This window comes from Sturnira hondurensis, unplaced genomic scaffold (genome assembly GCF_014824575.4).
Source record: "Sturnira hondurensis isolate 20B ecotype Veracruz unplaced genomic scaffold, ASM1482457v3 Scaffold0022201, whole genome shotgun sequence".
Lineage (NCBI taxonomy): Eukaryota > Metazoa > Chordata > Mammalia > Chiroptera > Phyllostomidae > Sturnira > Sturnira hondurensis.
Genome location: NW_028094832.1, coordinates 5,037,133 through 5,051,802, shown reverse-complemented (window position 1 = coordinate 5,051,802; position 14,670 = coordinate 5,037,133). Strand labels below are relative to the sequence as shown.

At 39.8% G+C, this 14,670-nt stretch overlaps 1 protein-coding gene across 4 annotated transcripts in view; it reads left to right on the top strand.

Moving 5' to 3' along the window:
• Positions 1 to 14,670, top strand: part of AIG1 (androgen induced 1) — a 208,521-nt gene that overhangs the window by 63,560 nt on the left and 130,291 nt on the right. For all 4 annotated transcript variants that reach the window (XM_037034812.1, XM_037034808.1, XM_037034810.1 and 1 more), the window contains exon 3: positions 4,494 to 4,595. In XM_037034812.1, the coding sequence (XP_036890707.1) occupies positions 4,494 to 4,595 (102 nt within the window). The remainder of the gene's footprint in view (positions 1 to 4,493; positions 4,596 to 14,670) is intronic.

Here is a 14,670-nt window from a genome sequence, read left to right as displayed (position 1 = left end):
AGAGACAAAGAATGAACCCAGTTGCCTGTAGCTTTCATTTCTAACAGTTCCAGGGGTTCAAATGAGGGCCTAAGTGACTTGTTGTGACACAGGTATTTTTTGTCTGGGACACTTGGATGACTGGAAAGTGACAGTGCTCCTTTCGCTCTCAGCTCAAGTACAGTATTCTGGTCCTGGCAGCTGAGAAGCAGCAGGTGTGTGCTGAGGAATGGCTGGCCATTGGTCCTGGCCCGAGAGGAGCTTCTCCACAACAGGGGAATGTTTCACTATCACTTAGCCTGTCCAAGAGCACCTATTTTTATTTCACATTCGTGCCCTGGTAGTAAAGCTCAAGCTTATTTTGGGTTTGCTGGTGACCGTACAATCAGGAGGATATCAGTGCAAAAAGCCAAGAAGCTGTCACCTGTGCCGTGTTTATATCCCAAGACTTGTTTAGAAGGCTGATTACTCAGTTAGCCGTGCCTCTTGACCTTCTAGTGGTACACTAAGAAAGGTGACTAACATGTTCTTGAGAGTCACTTCCCTTTTAATAATCCATATAATTCCCCCAATATATAGTATGAAAGGAACCAGATTGCACTGTTAAGTATTGATCCCACAATGCTCTTTGCCTGTGGTAAGCACACTGAATGATCATTTGTGGTTAACAGAAAGTAGCTCCCATCAGGGGTGTGCTGGTGAATGACTAACAATGAGTTCTGTAGGGAAATAAACTGATCTGTAGTATTTGCTGATATCCATAGTGGAATATTAAGAACAACTTTATAAATTCAGAAAGTGAGATGAAATAGAGTAAAATGCAAAAATAACTAAAACTACCTCAAGGGAATAAAAAAACAGGATACTCTGTACTAAAGAAATTGAATTCACAGTTAAATCTCACAAGAAGACATCCAAGTTCAGATGGCTCCACTGGAGAAGTATATCAAATAGGTAAGGAAGAAATAACATCAGTCTTGTTCAAAGTCCCTCAGAATAGAGGAGGGAACACTTCCCAATCTATCTTGTGAGGCCAGCATTATCTTGTTACCAAAATTAGAAAAAGACATTATCAGAAAAGAAAACTAACTATAGATCAATATACCCTATGAATAAAGGTGGAAAATATATGCCCTGGCCTGTGTGACTCAGTTAGTTGAATGTCATCCCACAAACGAAAAGGTCTCTGGTTCGATTCCCAATCAGGGCACATGCCTGGGTTGCGGGCCAGGTGCAGGATTGGGGGCCTGTGAGAGGCAATCAATCAGTGTTTCTCTCACACACTGATATTTCTCTCCCTCTTCCTTCCTCTCTTCCCCTCTCTCTAAAAATAAATAAATAAAATATTTTTAAAGGGTGAAAAATATCCTAACAAAATGTCAGCAAGTTTAATACAGTAATACAAGAAAATTATAATGCAAAACAACTAAGAATCAAAAGTGATTTTAACATTAAAAAATCAATAAATATAATTCATCATATTAACAGAATAAAGGAGAAGTTTATACAATCACCTCAAAATACAGGCCAAAGCTATCTGAAAAAAATCAGTACTCATTTATTACATAATAATTCAACAATAGATGAGCTATTCCTCAACTTGCTAAAAGGCGCACAAAAACCTATAGCTAAGATCAAACTTAAATGTTGAAAGACTTAACACTTTCCCAAAAAGGGGGAAGAAGGCAAGAGTGCTTCCTCTCAATTACTTCTAATGAATATTGTGCTGAAGGTCCTTGGTTGTACAACAGGAAAAGAAAAAACAATATAATGCATACAACTTGTAGAGGAAGAAGGAAAACCATCTTTGTTTGCAGATCATGCACATATGTAAATCTAAAATATTTTATAAAATATTATAAATGCTTTTAAAATACCTCATAAAATAACTCAAACTACTAATTAAATTTAACAAACATAAAGGATACGATGTCCACATACAAAAATCACTTGTGTTTTTACATACCATCAACAAAAATGTAAAAGAAATCCAGTACCATCTACAGTAGCATAAAAAATCAAATACTTAGTGATAGATTTAACCACGTGTGAAACATCTGTATATCGAAAACTGCAAACGTAGAGAAATTAAAGAAGGTCTAAATAAATGGAGACATGAATTAGGTTTGCGGGTTAGAAAACTTAATATGATTAAGATGACATTTCTCCTCCAATTGAATATATTCTTTCAATACAGCTATAATCAGAATTTTAGAAGTATACTGTTATAGAAATTAATCAGCTGAGATTCTAAAACTTGATAGGAAATGCAAAGGACTTCAAATGGCCAAACTGGTTTGGGGAAGAACAGAGAAGGGAGCATGTGGTAAGCAGAATCATACGAGGGCCCCAAGATTCCACCCACACCTCCCACCCCCTGCTGTGCAGCCTCCAATAATTCTCTTCCCTTGAGTGTGGGAGGGGCCTGTGAACACCATGGGATGTCAGTCTCACAATTAAGTTCATTATATGGCAAAGGTAAAGGGATTTCCACCAGTGGCTCCATCTAGGATGGGAATGGCATAATGCCTGCATGCACATCAGACCAAATGTAAAGCTTTGGTTCTCACTCTACAGAAACAGATGCCTCTTAACCATCTCTCAGGTCAAGGAATACATTTCACAGTCAACACTCTGGCATCAGACCCAGGAAGGAGGCCCACACAGACCCTGAGGCATCCTTGTGTCTACTTGGGAACTCCAGCGCCTTGGTTTCTTGGGATGTGGCCTAGAAGAGCAGAGGTGCGGGCTGTGGGTGGACAAGCCACTTGGCCCCGGGATCACCTCACTCTGCAGTGAGGGAGGAGGCTCAAGGTGACTAGAGTAGGACCTGCCAGAGGAGGACAGCTCACACTTTCATGGATACACAGGGATGACTTCAGGCTCTTATCATAGTGCAGGATCAAAACTCTTCAGGATGGGAGTGTGAGCTCCCATCTGTATTCTGCAGAGCTTGTATATCTCACAAGCTCTCAGGTGCTGCTGATACATGGGACCCCACTTCGTTACCGAGGCTGTGAGCTTGAGGCCCAGGTTTGAGGGAAGGTCATACGGATAGTCACTAACTACATTTGAAGTCTGCAGTGGAATGAATAAACTAAAATTGTGGATAATTAAAAAATTATGCACTGTCCTTAGAAAGATCCTAATGATAGTTAGCCTTAAGCTAGTAATAGATTTTTTCTTTTTTCATCTCTTACGTGTATCAACTGAGTAAAAGTAGCTGACCCAAAAGCAGGATTGAAAACCGAGGACCCCAGTCATAGTAAAACTATGTGTGTAGCCTACATTCTCATACTGTAATTATCATTCAGTGTATTTTGTGAAAGAATAAGTGTTCATAATACCCTAGGCTTTAAAAGCAATATTTTTTTCCTGACCAGATAACCCATGTTGTAATTGAGATACTTGGAAAAAGAACTTGGAGACCCATCTGATTACTAGCCTTGAGCTATGACCACCAGGGGTTTCAAAAAAGGTGGCATTGAAATATTTATTATTTTCATTAATGAAATGTGGGGACATGGTTGACATAAGGAATGAGATGAAAATTATTTCTATTGAATATTCATGTTGCATTTATCATTCTGCAGTATTTATTATTTGAGACATAACTTTGATTTGAGACACAGACTTTGATACCTCCCCCGGGATGGTTCCCTTTACCATGCTGTGTTTATAGACTGTTTACAAAAGCATTCACTGTTTTCTTTTAAATTCTGTGCTGCAGGTTAAGACCTTGGGCCATTCGTTTCTTTATTGTATCTGCACTTACTCTCTCATCATTAGTTTAAAGAAAGATGATAATAAATTCAGGACTCTACTCTCTTTTGATAATTAGATTGATGATGGGTCAAAGTCAAGCCTCTGGAACCCAGATGAATTTACAGGTTATTCTGAGAGAATGAGGACTCTCCCTTTGCCCTCCATGTGCTCTACTTCTCAATACTGCTAAAGCTCCTGTTTAGGCTATATAAATTAATACATTTGCTTGCAATGGGAGTTCAGGACAGTTTATAGCAGTGATTTTAATGCTGTTTGTGGTGAAATAGGAACTTGAGAATGCAAAGATTAATTTAAACCACATGATGGGTTCCAGGAAAAGGGACACCCGCTACAGATTCTTGAATGTATGCTGACTCTGTACAGTAGGGAATGGGATCCAAAAACCACCAGTGAACTTTTAAACCCTCTTGAGAGGAATCGAACCAACATAGTCAGCCCATGGAGGGAGCTATTGCGGACAACAGACAGACCATCTCTCTCTCCCTCACAAACATAGCCCTTTGCCTGGGAGGACACGATCGAGAGATCAGGGAGAGAGGAGAGACCTCAACCATCACCACTAATGGCATGAAGTTAGAACTGTCTTTCTACTCATTAGCTGGTTTACTGATTTGTCTTTCATTACAGATTACAAATTCTGTTGAGTTATTTGAACAATAGATGATTAGCAAATTGTATGTTGTGGATAGCTAGTGAATTTGAAATAAAGGATTTCTTTTCTTTTGCAGTTCGTTGTAGTGGTGTTCTGGATCATTTATGCCTATGACAGAGAGATGATTTACCCGAAGTTGCTTGATAATTTTATACCAGGGTGGCTGAACCACGGAATGGTGAGTCAACTAAAACAAATGATTGCCTGTATTTCTTAGAAACTTGATTATTAAGTGCTGTTTTCTAGCTTAGGCTTTCTGTAGCCTCAGCCTAAAAAGCTCTGCAATGTTGGAAGGTTATAATGCAGTTATAACCAAAGAAGAATACTGAATATAAATAAAAAACGTCTTCCCATGAAATTGAGTCACAGTTCAAACTATGCAGTAGACGACTCCACAGTGTGTAAGAGGCATCCGTGGTGCTCGATAGTACCATGCAGCCAGCCCATTGTGGGGTGAAGTGGAGCCATTGAGAGGCTTGTCCTCTCTAGCAGCCCCAGGATCGATTGTCACCTGCCCAGCTGTGGACACCCTACTCCTCCTCAACTCACATCAGTGGGGTCGTGTGGGAAGTACGTGTGTGTTGTGCCTGGGGCAGTTCCCCCGGAGGAGCAGCAGGACTGTTCCATTCCCTGGGAGCTGGGCCCCAGAGGTGTCCTCAGTGGTGGCTGCCTTGTCAGGGTCTGCCATCCAAGGGCATTTGCCTGCAGCTGCTTGGTCTTTTCCTTCTTGTGCGTCTAATTCTTTCTGATGCCTTGGTCCTCAAATACCGTGGATGGTCTGCACATCACTTTACAGGATCTGAAGAGATGTTTTCTGCAGAGAAATTGGGTGTCGTCTTCCCTTTCTGCTTCTGGAACTGAGTGCGGTTTGGGTACTAAGAAGCCTGCATTTTGGGGGTGACAGCAACTTTTAGACTGTCACCGGGTGCTCCTGGGGAAAAGGGCAGCCCATCACAGAAATTATAAGGGAGCAGAAATCTAGACATAGTGCCTTGAATGTGAAAGCCCTTTCATGACTCCATGTCTTTGACATCTGCCTCACATGACCTTCCCATTCTTTGCTGAGAACCCCCTGCTTATCCTTCTGGTTTAGATAATAACATCGCTAAGAAGTCTTTTCTCACTCTCCCGTCAAGTTAGCACTTCTGTCACTTGTGCATGCACAGCACTTTCACATCTCTGTACCCACATCTGTGTCCCCCACAGAAATGTTACACTCCCAGCGCAAAACAGCAGCCTGCCAACTCCAAGCACTCTGCCCAGCTGCCTGGCTTATCGTAGGGTCACTGCATATTTATTAGATTGATGAATGAATTCAAGAGTCAATTTCTATAATGCCTTGCCAGACAATACTAATAGCCATTGTTCTTATGAACCTACTGTGTGCCAAGCATTCTACAGTGGCTGTATCATTTCATAGGTATTATGAATGAGAAGGTATGATCCCTTTTACAGATGAAGAAACTTAAGCTCTGAAAGTTTCTGATACCAGAAGGGCCTTAGCTGAGGACAACTGGTCCATCAGGTGCTACGGAGGTACAGTCCTTGACTATCTGGAGCCCTCACTGCACAACATTACCTTCTGGCCAGAGCCTGAATTACACCTCAGCAGATTCTGGCACTATTTAACCTTTCCAACAGGTGGTTTATTGAGCACGTACACAGCTGTTAGAACTTCAACATGAGTCTCATCATTTTCCCTTGATTCAGTTGAATGGATTAACATTCTCACTCTTAGAGGCAAATAGAAATGCAAGGAGGATTTCAGTGACATAAATGTTAAGGAAAGAAAAAGATAAATTTATTAACATCAAATTCTCTCAAATAATACGAGCTCAATAGGTACTTTTACAATGAATTTCATCTCAGGACAGATAAATGACCATTTCTTTGTTTTTCTTCATATTTCCATTCATGTTTCCAAGAGTTATGGACAAAGAAGTTGCTTGCAGTGGCTGAGGAATATTTTGCAGTATTAAGTAACTTATATTACCCTGAATTTGCATGGATGAAATTTTAAATACAACATGCCCAAAGCAAAATGCTGGTTATTTGAGATTGGCAATTAAAATATGAACATTAAATGCTGGAATCGTGAATAATTACATTTTTATAAAATGTGCAATAATATTTGTGAAATATCAAAAAATTAAATAAGTGTTTTCAGCTTTGTTTAAATTTTATTTAAAAGTTTAATAATAATTAACTATAATTTGTATTTGCTTTTAATTTTAATAGACAACTTTGAATATTTAATTTTAAAAATAGAAAAATAATTCAATTATAAAATTTTTACAGTAATTTTAATTCATATTTTAGTGAAAACATTTAAAATGTTGACATCTTGATTATAATTACATTTTACATTAAGCTGATGTTAGATTTAGTTTATCGTAATACTACTAGCAGAGCTCAAATTTTATAAAAATGTCCTTTACAAAACAAATTTCATGAATTTATTGATATGAATGCAAGAAAATAAAATTTTGAAGTATTCATATTAAATATCTTATATTCATATTTGTAATTTATGTCAATTTGTCTTTATTTTACTACTCATCTAATCACACGTTTTCCTATTTTGTTTTATGAAAATATATCTAACAAGGTAGCATGATAGAACTTTTTTTTAATGCTTCACTTAATTTGTAACTTCTAAATATTTTCGCAAGTGGCCTGTGGCTCACTGGTCCTATTTGCTGTTGCATGTTTAAATTCATAACTACATGAATTCCTAGAGAGAATGTTCTCTGTACTTTTTAGAGTCTCAACATGATTTCTAGGGACCCGGAGCCCTGAACCACAGAACTCAGATGCAGTATATAAGTCTAACGTGACACCATTTCAAAAGACATTATTAAGTCAGTCTTGAATTTATAGCATTTAAACTTCCCAGCACAAAATTAGTGAGAAAACAAGCGTAAAGGAAAACTCACAGACTCTGAAATTCACAGGGTTTTCATTTTAATAAACACTAAGGTTGCCAGAAGTCAGATTTGATTATAATTAAAGGCATGTATTTTATCACTTCCTTTCCACTCTCTACCTCTTTTTCTCGGCAAGTAATCCTAAAATTTATTTGCAGAAGAGAAGAGGAAGGGGTAAATCGATGAGTTAGGATAGTAATACACTCTTGGTGTGTAACCACTAAGTTATCTCCAGGCTCCATGAAAATAGAGCCTGGAATTTTAACTTATTACATATAACTACAGCAAACTTAAATAGACTCAGTTCAGTATCCAAAATAAAAAACCATCTATCCCTAAAGCCCTATTCATTTTTACGTTCCCAGCAATTCAGAAAGCACATAATGACTACAAGACTTTCACTGTCAATGATAAAAAAGATGTTTGTGCATTTGCTTTTGAAACTTGTAAGAATTTCAGGTTTATGTTTATATTCTTCTACTACCTTTCTATCCTCAGTCCACGGGTGACCAGACAGGTGATATCAGCCAGTGGGTCATTTTCTAAAATGCCGTGAGAAAGGTCACAGACAGTTGTGTGAGGATTCTGCGTGGCTGCAATGTGGGGGGTGGTTCTGTGCTTTGATTTAATCCAATCCAGCAAACACGTAGTGAATACCTGCACTATGCAAAGCACCCTGCTAGGCACTGGGTGGTTACAGGAGAAGAAAAACACTTGCAGTTTTAGAGGGTAGAAGTGGCATGTTAGAAGTGGAGGGAAGTAAGTAGGAAAACAATTCCACAAGCCAGCAGAGTAGTTCCCAACAGGCTAGGTTCGCTCTGACAAGGAGAAGCCCCATTGTTCTGGTTGTGAAAATAGAAGCCTGAACCTTTCTCTTCTGGCAATTATAGTTTTAAAACATTGCCAATGGAATAAATATACATGTACTCCAATAGGTAAATAAATAAATATTTAAACTCCAGCATGATTGCAGACTCTCTGATGCTGTAACAGGGAAAAAAACAATGAGACAAGTGTTTCTGCTGACTGAAGACCTAATTAGTGTTTATGAAGTGCTTTGAAAAGGCCCAGTACTGTGGAACCGGGTTACATTATTATTATTACCACAGATCTTTAAGCAGACATGACCTAAATATTCTTGGAATCACAGCAGGAGTTTTTCACTCCCTGTGTAATTCATAAGGAGAGAAGAAAAATAAATCCCACCTCTCTTCGTGCTTGATTTGTCCGTCGTTCTTGTTGTATGTAACTGATCCTCAAGAGAACCTTAATCTAGGGTACTATTTATTCTGTACAGCATTATTTTGACATTTGGTAATTACTACAGTTTCTGTACATTTGTCTTTCCCAGAAGAAAAGGCATTAAATGCTGCTTGCGTGATCATTGGTTTTGCAGGAACTCAGATTTGACATTTTTCTTTTGGTGAAAGAAAATGCACAGTTCGTGCATTTCAGTGCCCAGGGATCCTGTGCCACCCTGAGAGTGGGTATTTCATAAAATAAGACGTTAGTTGAAAGAAGACCATTGTAAACATATCCTACGAAAAAAGAAAAAAAAACCCTGACCTTTTTCAGTTTTCCCAATACATTCTAAAGTAGGTAAAAGATATCTGGAAATTATTAAAAATAAAAGTTCAGACTGGAACAAAGGTCAGAAATTTCTTGGGAACCTCTTTCTAAGACTCCCAGTGGACCTCCCAAAAAAACACAAAGAAGACCCCAAAGACCCAGGAGCAGGGAGGGTTGCGTCCACAGTGAGGTAGTCGTGTTGAGCAATGTTGCATGCTGTTCTGGGGGAGGGCGGGTGAGCTTGTTTTCATGTTCAGTTTTACTGACCATAGCTTCTCTCATTGTGAATTTTTATTTGTGATCATTAGTTCCACGAAGTCCATCCACTTCTTCTGTCAGGTTTTGCTGATCTGAATTTTGACATGAGGATTTGATCATTCTATTTAAGTCAGTAATCAGCTTTAAGGTTACTTAATTCCAGTGGTTGCCAATTTTATTTATTTATTATTTCAACCAGAAATATTACAAATTGGAGAAAATGTATTTTTGAAATCGATGTTTGAGAAACGTGGGGAGAATTTTTTGAGGTAGAGACCAAAAGGGTTTTCCAGGTTCGCACGTAAGAATCTTAGAAGTCGTATCTCCATCCTAGCAAATTAAAAGCCAAACAGACTGAAAAGTCAGCAGCTCTTTTTGCATCCTTAAAAGACAGGAAGACACAGGGAAAACTGCTGCCCCTAAGATTGGAGAGGCAGATATGCGTATAAAGAATAACAACTTACTGGGGCAGAGATTCATGAGCAGAAAGTACCGTGGGAACCAGTACCAGGATAGGGAGACCTGAACTGTAATTTGTGGATTGCTGGAGGCTCAGAGTGGACAAATGTGAGAGTGGAAAACTCCAGGGGGACTCAGTCTTAGGGGTCCTCACAACACTGTGAGATCTACCCCCAGAAACCCCACAGTAACTGTCTGAAAAAATAATCCCCTCCTGCTTTTAGCATCAGGAGGGGGAAAGTCAACCATTTTTTAAATACACCGGAGCATCCTGTCCTTAGCAAGGTCTGCGTCAGGGGAAGCAAATCACAGCCTAAGTCCCTGAGCCAGAGGATATATCAGTACAGTCCTCAGAAAACTGAAAAGTAAAGAGAACAAAAACTGAAAGAAAGCAGAACAGAATACACAAGCACCGTGGGACAGATACAAAGGTGCAACACATACATGATGAGGTTACCAGGAGCACAAAGGGAAAGGTAGAGAAGAAATAAGACAGAGAATGTCCCCCAGATTGTCAGACATGAAATCAGATCCAGTAAGCTCACGAAACACCAACTGAGGTAAATACCAAAAAATCTACACCTAGGCATATTGTTTTTTAAATACAGGTAATTGGAGATAAAGAAAAAAAACTGAAAGAAGCAAAAGGAATTGAGAGAACTGGAGAGAGAAATAGGACCTGAGAGAGGCTAGGATGGAGAAGGGGAAAAGAGGGGAGAAGAGGAAAGGAAATGGGGTAAAGTCATGGGTGAGAAGAGCAGAAAGGAGGGAGGTCCAGTGAGGAGATGGAAGGAAATTGGGGGGTGGAGAGAATTTACAGTGTCCTAGGATAAAGAGGGCGCAATGGCTAAGTCATACTGTTTTTTTTTATACCAATCTCCTCCATAGCGCTTTGAGATTTGGGGGTTAATTTTTTTCTCTGCAGGGCTTGGCACATTATTGGTACTCCGTAACTATCTTATGAATCCACAAATGTTAGTAGATTGAGCTGGCCTCCTTAGGTGTTCCTTAAACACATCGAGCACCCCCCTTGTCTTGTAACACTGTTCCCCAGAAACGTATTTGGCTCGCTCCTCCACCTCCTCCAAGCCCTCGCTCAGTCTCACCTTCCTCTGAGCAGCCCACTGGGCACCACAACCACCCCTGTGCCTCCCAGAGTTCCTCCCTGTGCCGTTTATCTCCCTCATGGCACTCACCAACTTTGACTTGTTACATGATTTTACTTATATGTTGTATGGGTGGCTCATTGTTCATCTCCCTCTGCTAGAATGTAATTTCCATTAGGGCAGAGGCCTTTTTTTTTTTACTGAGTTATCCCAAGCACCTAGAACAGTACCTCTACATAATGGGCAATCAGTGAATGTTTGTTGCAATATTCCATGTCCCTGTGTTCTCTTGTTTTCTCCCCCCACTTTTTATCTTTTCCTCTTCGTAATAGTTGACAGAAAATGCAACCCCAAACCATTCACTTCTTTCCTAACTTATATTTTACTTTACTCTTCAGTCTAAACTTCAGTACAGAAAAATTCTGCATACCAGGCCTGCTGCCCACTCCCCCATCTCAGAGGATCTTACAGTTTTTTACGTGTCATATTACTACTACTGCCTGAGAAGGCCTGGATTGAATTCTAAAGAACACACCCTGGGTACCTGGAACACCTAAGAGCTACAGGCAAGGTATATAATAGCCTGGATCAAATTTATTGAAAAGCTTCCATATATTGACTATTTTATCTGGTTATTATTTATTCCTTCTCTAGGGTAATTGACGGTGGCTTTTGAAAGCAATTTCCTGCCATCGCAAATCCCTTTGTAGAACTAATTTTTCATGCAAGGGTAGAATTCAGGGCTAATAATATTTGGCTTATACTCTGCCCTGTTTCTTGCTACATTTAATAGATGAGCAAGCCTAGCAGTAGTATGAGTTCATCAAAAGGTCTGTAAGTTATATTCAGATGTTTTAGGGTCAGCAAAACCCAAAATGTGGTTTACTCAAGTTTTTTTATCCCTAATCCTTAAATCCATAGATATTTCAAAGTAAACTTAATTCATATGTTTCTCATTCATTTGCCATTAGCTCTTCATAGTCAGGCGAGGGGGTGGGGCCGGGAGGAAGGTATTGTCTTAGGAACTGGCTTCCTTCTTCACTACCACAGACAGATCATTCATTAGTCACAGACCCAGCTCTTTGGCAGAAGTCCATCCCTTTATCCTTTCCAGTTCCCTTTTAATTGAAACTTCAACCTCAGCAAGCATCTGTGATAACTGCCAAGGAAAGTGAAGTGGAAAAAAGCTGCATTTTCTATCATGGAAGCACAGAATCCCAGAATCTTAAACTTAGAAAGTGATTTGAGAGACCCCCTTACCCACATCCCATGTGATATTTATACCACCTGAACAACACCCGTTCAGTCCTTGCTCGAGCATCTCCAGGATGCAGCTGCAGCTGTGAACCAAGACCCTGGGTCTTCAGCTGTATGAAAGGTTCTTGCAAGGAACTGAGTCTTCTGCTGAAGTGTCACTGTCCATCCCTTCATCTGGTCTACAGGGTTCAAATGCCAGTCCTCTTTGTTTTCCTCGTGTTCTCTTCTAAGAGGATCTCACTCGCCCCCATGACTGTGGTCTCTGCCGTTATGGGTCATTCCCAAGTCCACTTCCGGGTCCACCTTCCCAAGGAGCAATCACCCTCTGCAATCTACACAGCGACCTTGAGGTGAACATATTGAAACAAACTCCTTACATTAACCCCTCCTCTAAATCTTGTTACTCCTCTCATGTTGCCATCTTAATAATGGCAGGATGCATCTCAAAGCTCCTCTTAACCACATCCCCCATAGTTAACAAGTGCTATCAGATGTACCTCCAAAGTAGCTGTGAAGTCTGCCCCAGCCTCCTCGTCACCGCCCTCCCTGCTTTGGTTCAAGGTGTTATCATCTCTCAACTGAGCTGAGGCAGCAGGCTCATTTCTCATCTCTTTGCTTCCCCACTGTCTCCTCACCACATTCTTCTCCACTTTGCTGCCTCAGTTATCTTTCTAGAAAAGATGAAGTTCTAATGACTCCCTGCTGTTGGGTTGGCCAAAAAATTTGTTTTTTTTTCCCCTAAGATGGCTCTAGTAGAACTTATTTGTCTTGAACTTCATCCAGAACAATTTTGTTACACTGAATTGTGACAGCTGTCGTATCAACATGCATTTTTAAAAACGTATCGAAATTGGTGAATTTTTGTGTAGGCATTTTAACATTCAAGGTGGAAGAAAATATGCAACATTTTCAGCATATTGTGCTTTATAATTTCAAGAAAGGTAAAACTGCAACTGAATCGCAAAGTAAAAGTGCAGTGTATGGAGAAGGTGCTGTGATTGATCAAAGGTGTTGAAAGTGGTTTGCGAAGTTTCATGCTAGAGATTTCTCACTAGGTGATGCTCGGTGGTTGGGTAGACCAGTTGGAGTTGATAGGAATCAAATGTAGACATTAATTGAAGACAATCCATGTTATACCACATGGAAGATAGCCAACGTGCTCAAAGTATCCAAATCCCTAAAGTTATTGGTGGGAATGAAAAACGTGTCTTATTTTAGGGGAAAAACTAAGCAGACTTTTTGGCCAATGCATTCCTGTCTTGGACACCACCCGTGAGTGACTGAAGCAGTCCGCAGGCTCCTGGGCATCTGGGTGCCTTCTCACTGCATTCAGAACACCTCATTCACACACCTGTGAGTTCTCTTATCACATTGTTTGCTTATTAATTATTCATGCATTTATTCGTCCAATAAACACATAAATTATGTGCAAGGATTAGCCAGCTGGTGGGAATGTTGCCCCTTAATATAGCCCCTTTCCTCCGTAGCGAATGCGTTACTTTCTGTGAGCTAGAAATATATCTACAATCCCATACACCCAAGTGCAGCTGCTCACATTGCTAACTATCTCTATGCATTAGGATAGCACGGCTGGTGGTAGTGTGCATTCCTCTCTACACGGACCCCACTGCCATCACCACACATAACAGAATGTCTTTTCTGCTCCATTCTTTTTATCACATCCGATTAACCCAAAAGAGCCACTGTGTTTCTGATGCTGTGTTTCTAATAGACGCAGATACAAAGGTCACCTAGAAAGAAAGACTGAGTCAAATGATCTCTCCAGTTTTCTCTGGTTTTATTATTCTGTGAAAACAGTTCCACTAGTGGGAACTGAAGTGTTTGGTGTGGTAATTCATCAGGTTGGCCGTGGAAGTACATAACACAAGGCCGGCCACATAGTAAGCCTTATACATGTAAGTCATGTAAGTCCTCTAAAATAGGATAGAATAGGGCAAGATCACGTAAGATGTTGAAAGTTAGTAGCTAGTGATTTCCATTTATTATCAAGTAACAAGGAACAAGTTCGTGTCAAATTGTCTAAAGCTTCAAGGAAAAATGCCCTGGTGGAAACCTTATATTTTTAGCCAACCTGAATTCATATGTACTTCTAATGTAAAAACTTCATGCACTTCCCTAAAAGCTCGAATAAAATGTAAGATAGTTGTCCTTGATCTTAGAATCCAAATCTTATTTTCAAGCATTTCCCCTCAGTTGCACCTACTCAAAGGAACATTGCTTAAATTCAGAATTTGACTGCTAATATTCACACATATGGCAAATATGAACTAATCAGACCACAGATATTTTGCTGCATTCCATGGTGTCTCATTTATTTGTTTAATTTGCAGCTATAGCAACTAGATTCCACCACTTTAGGCTTTTACACAGAGACCTACAGTCTGATCAGCTTGGTTGAAGTTTGGCACTCAGCACTATGCTCAATTGAAGACATATGCACAAACTCACCACATTTTTTAAGCTGGTTTTCACACGGGGCAGATATATACTATTTGCATAAAAAACATGAAAAGCAATCTTCTGCACAAAAGCAGTAGACAATTAAAAGATACAGGGACCTTCTCTTCCGTAACATTTCAAATCTTAAAGTTTTCTTGGCATGCTTCTCAAAAGCCCATCTGACTCTGAAGCAGCCTGTCTCTCCACAGAAAGCTCA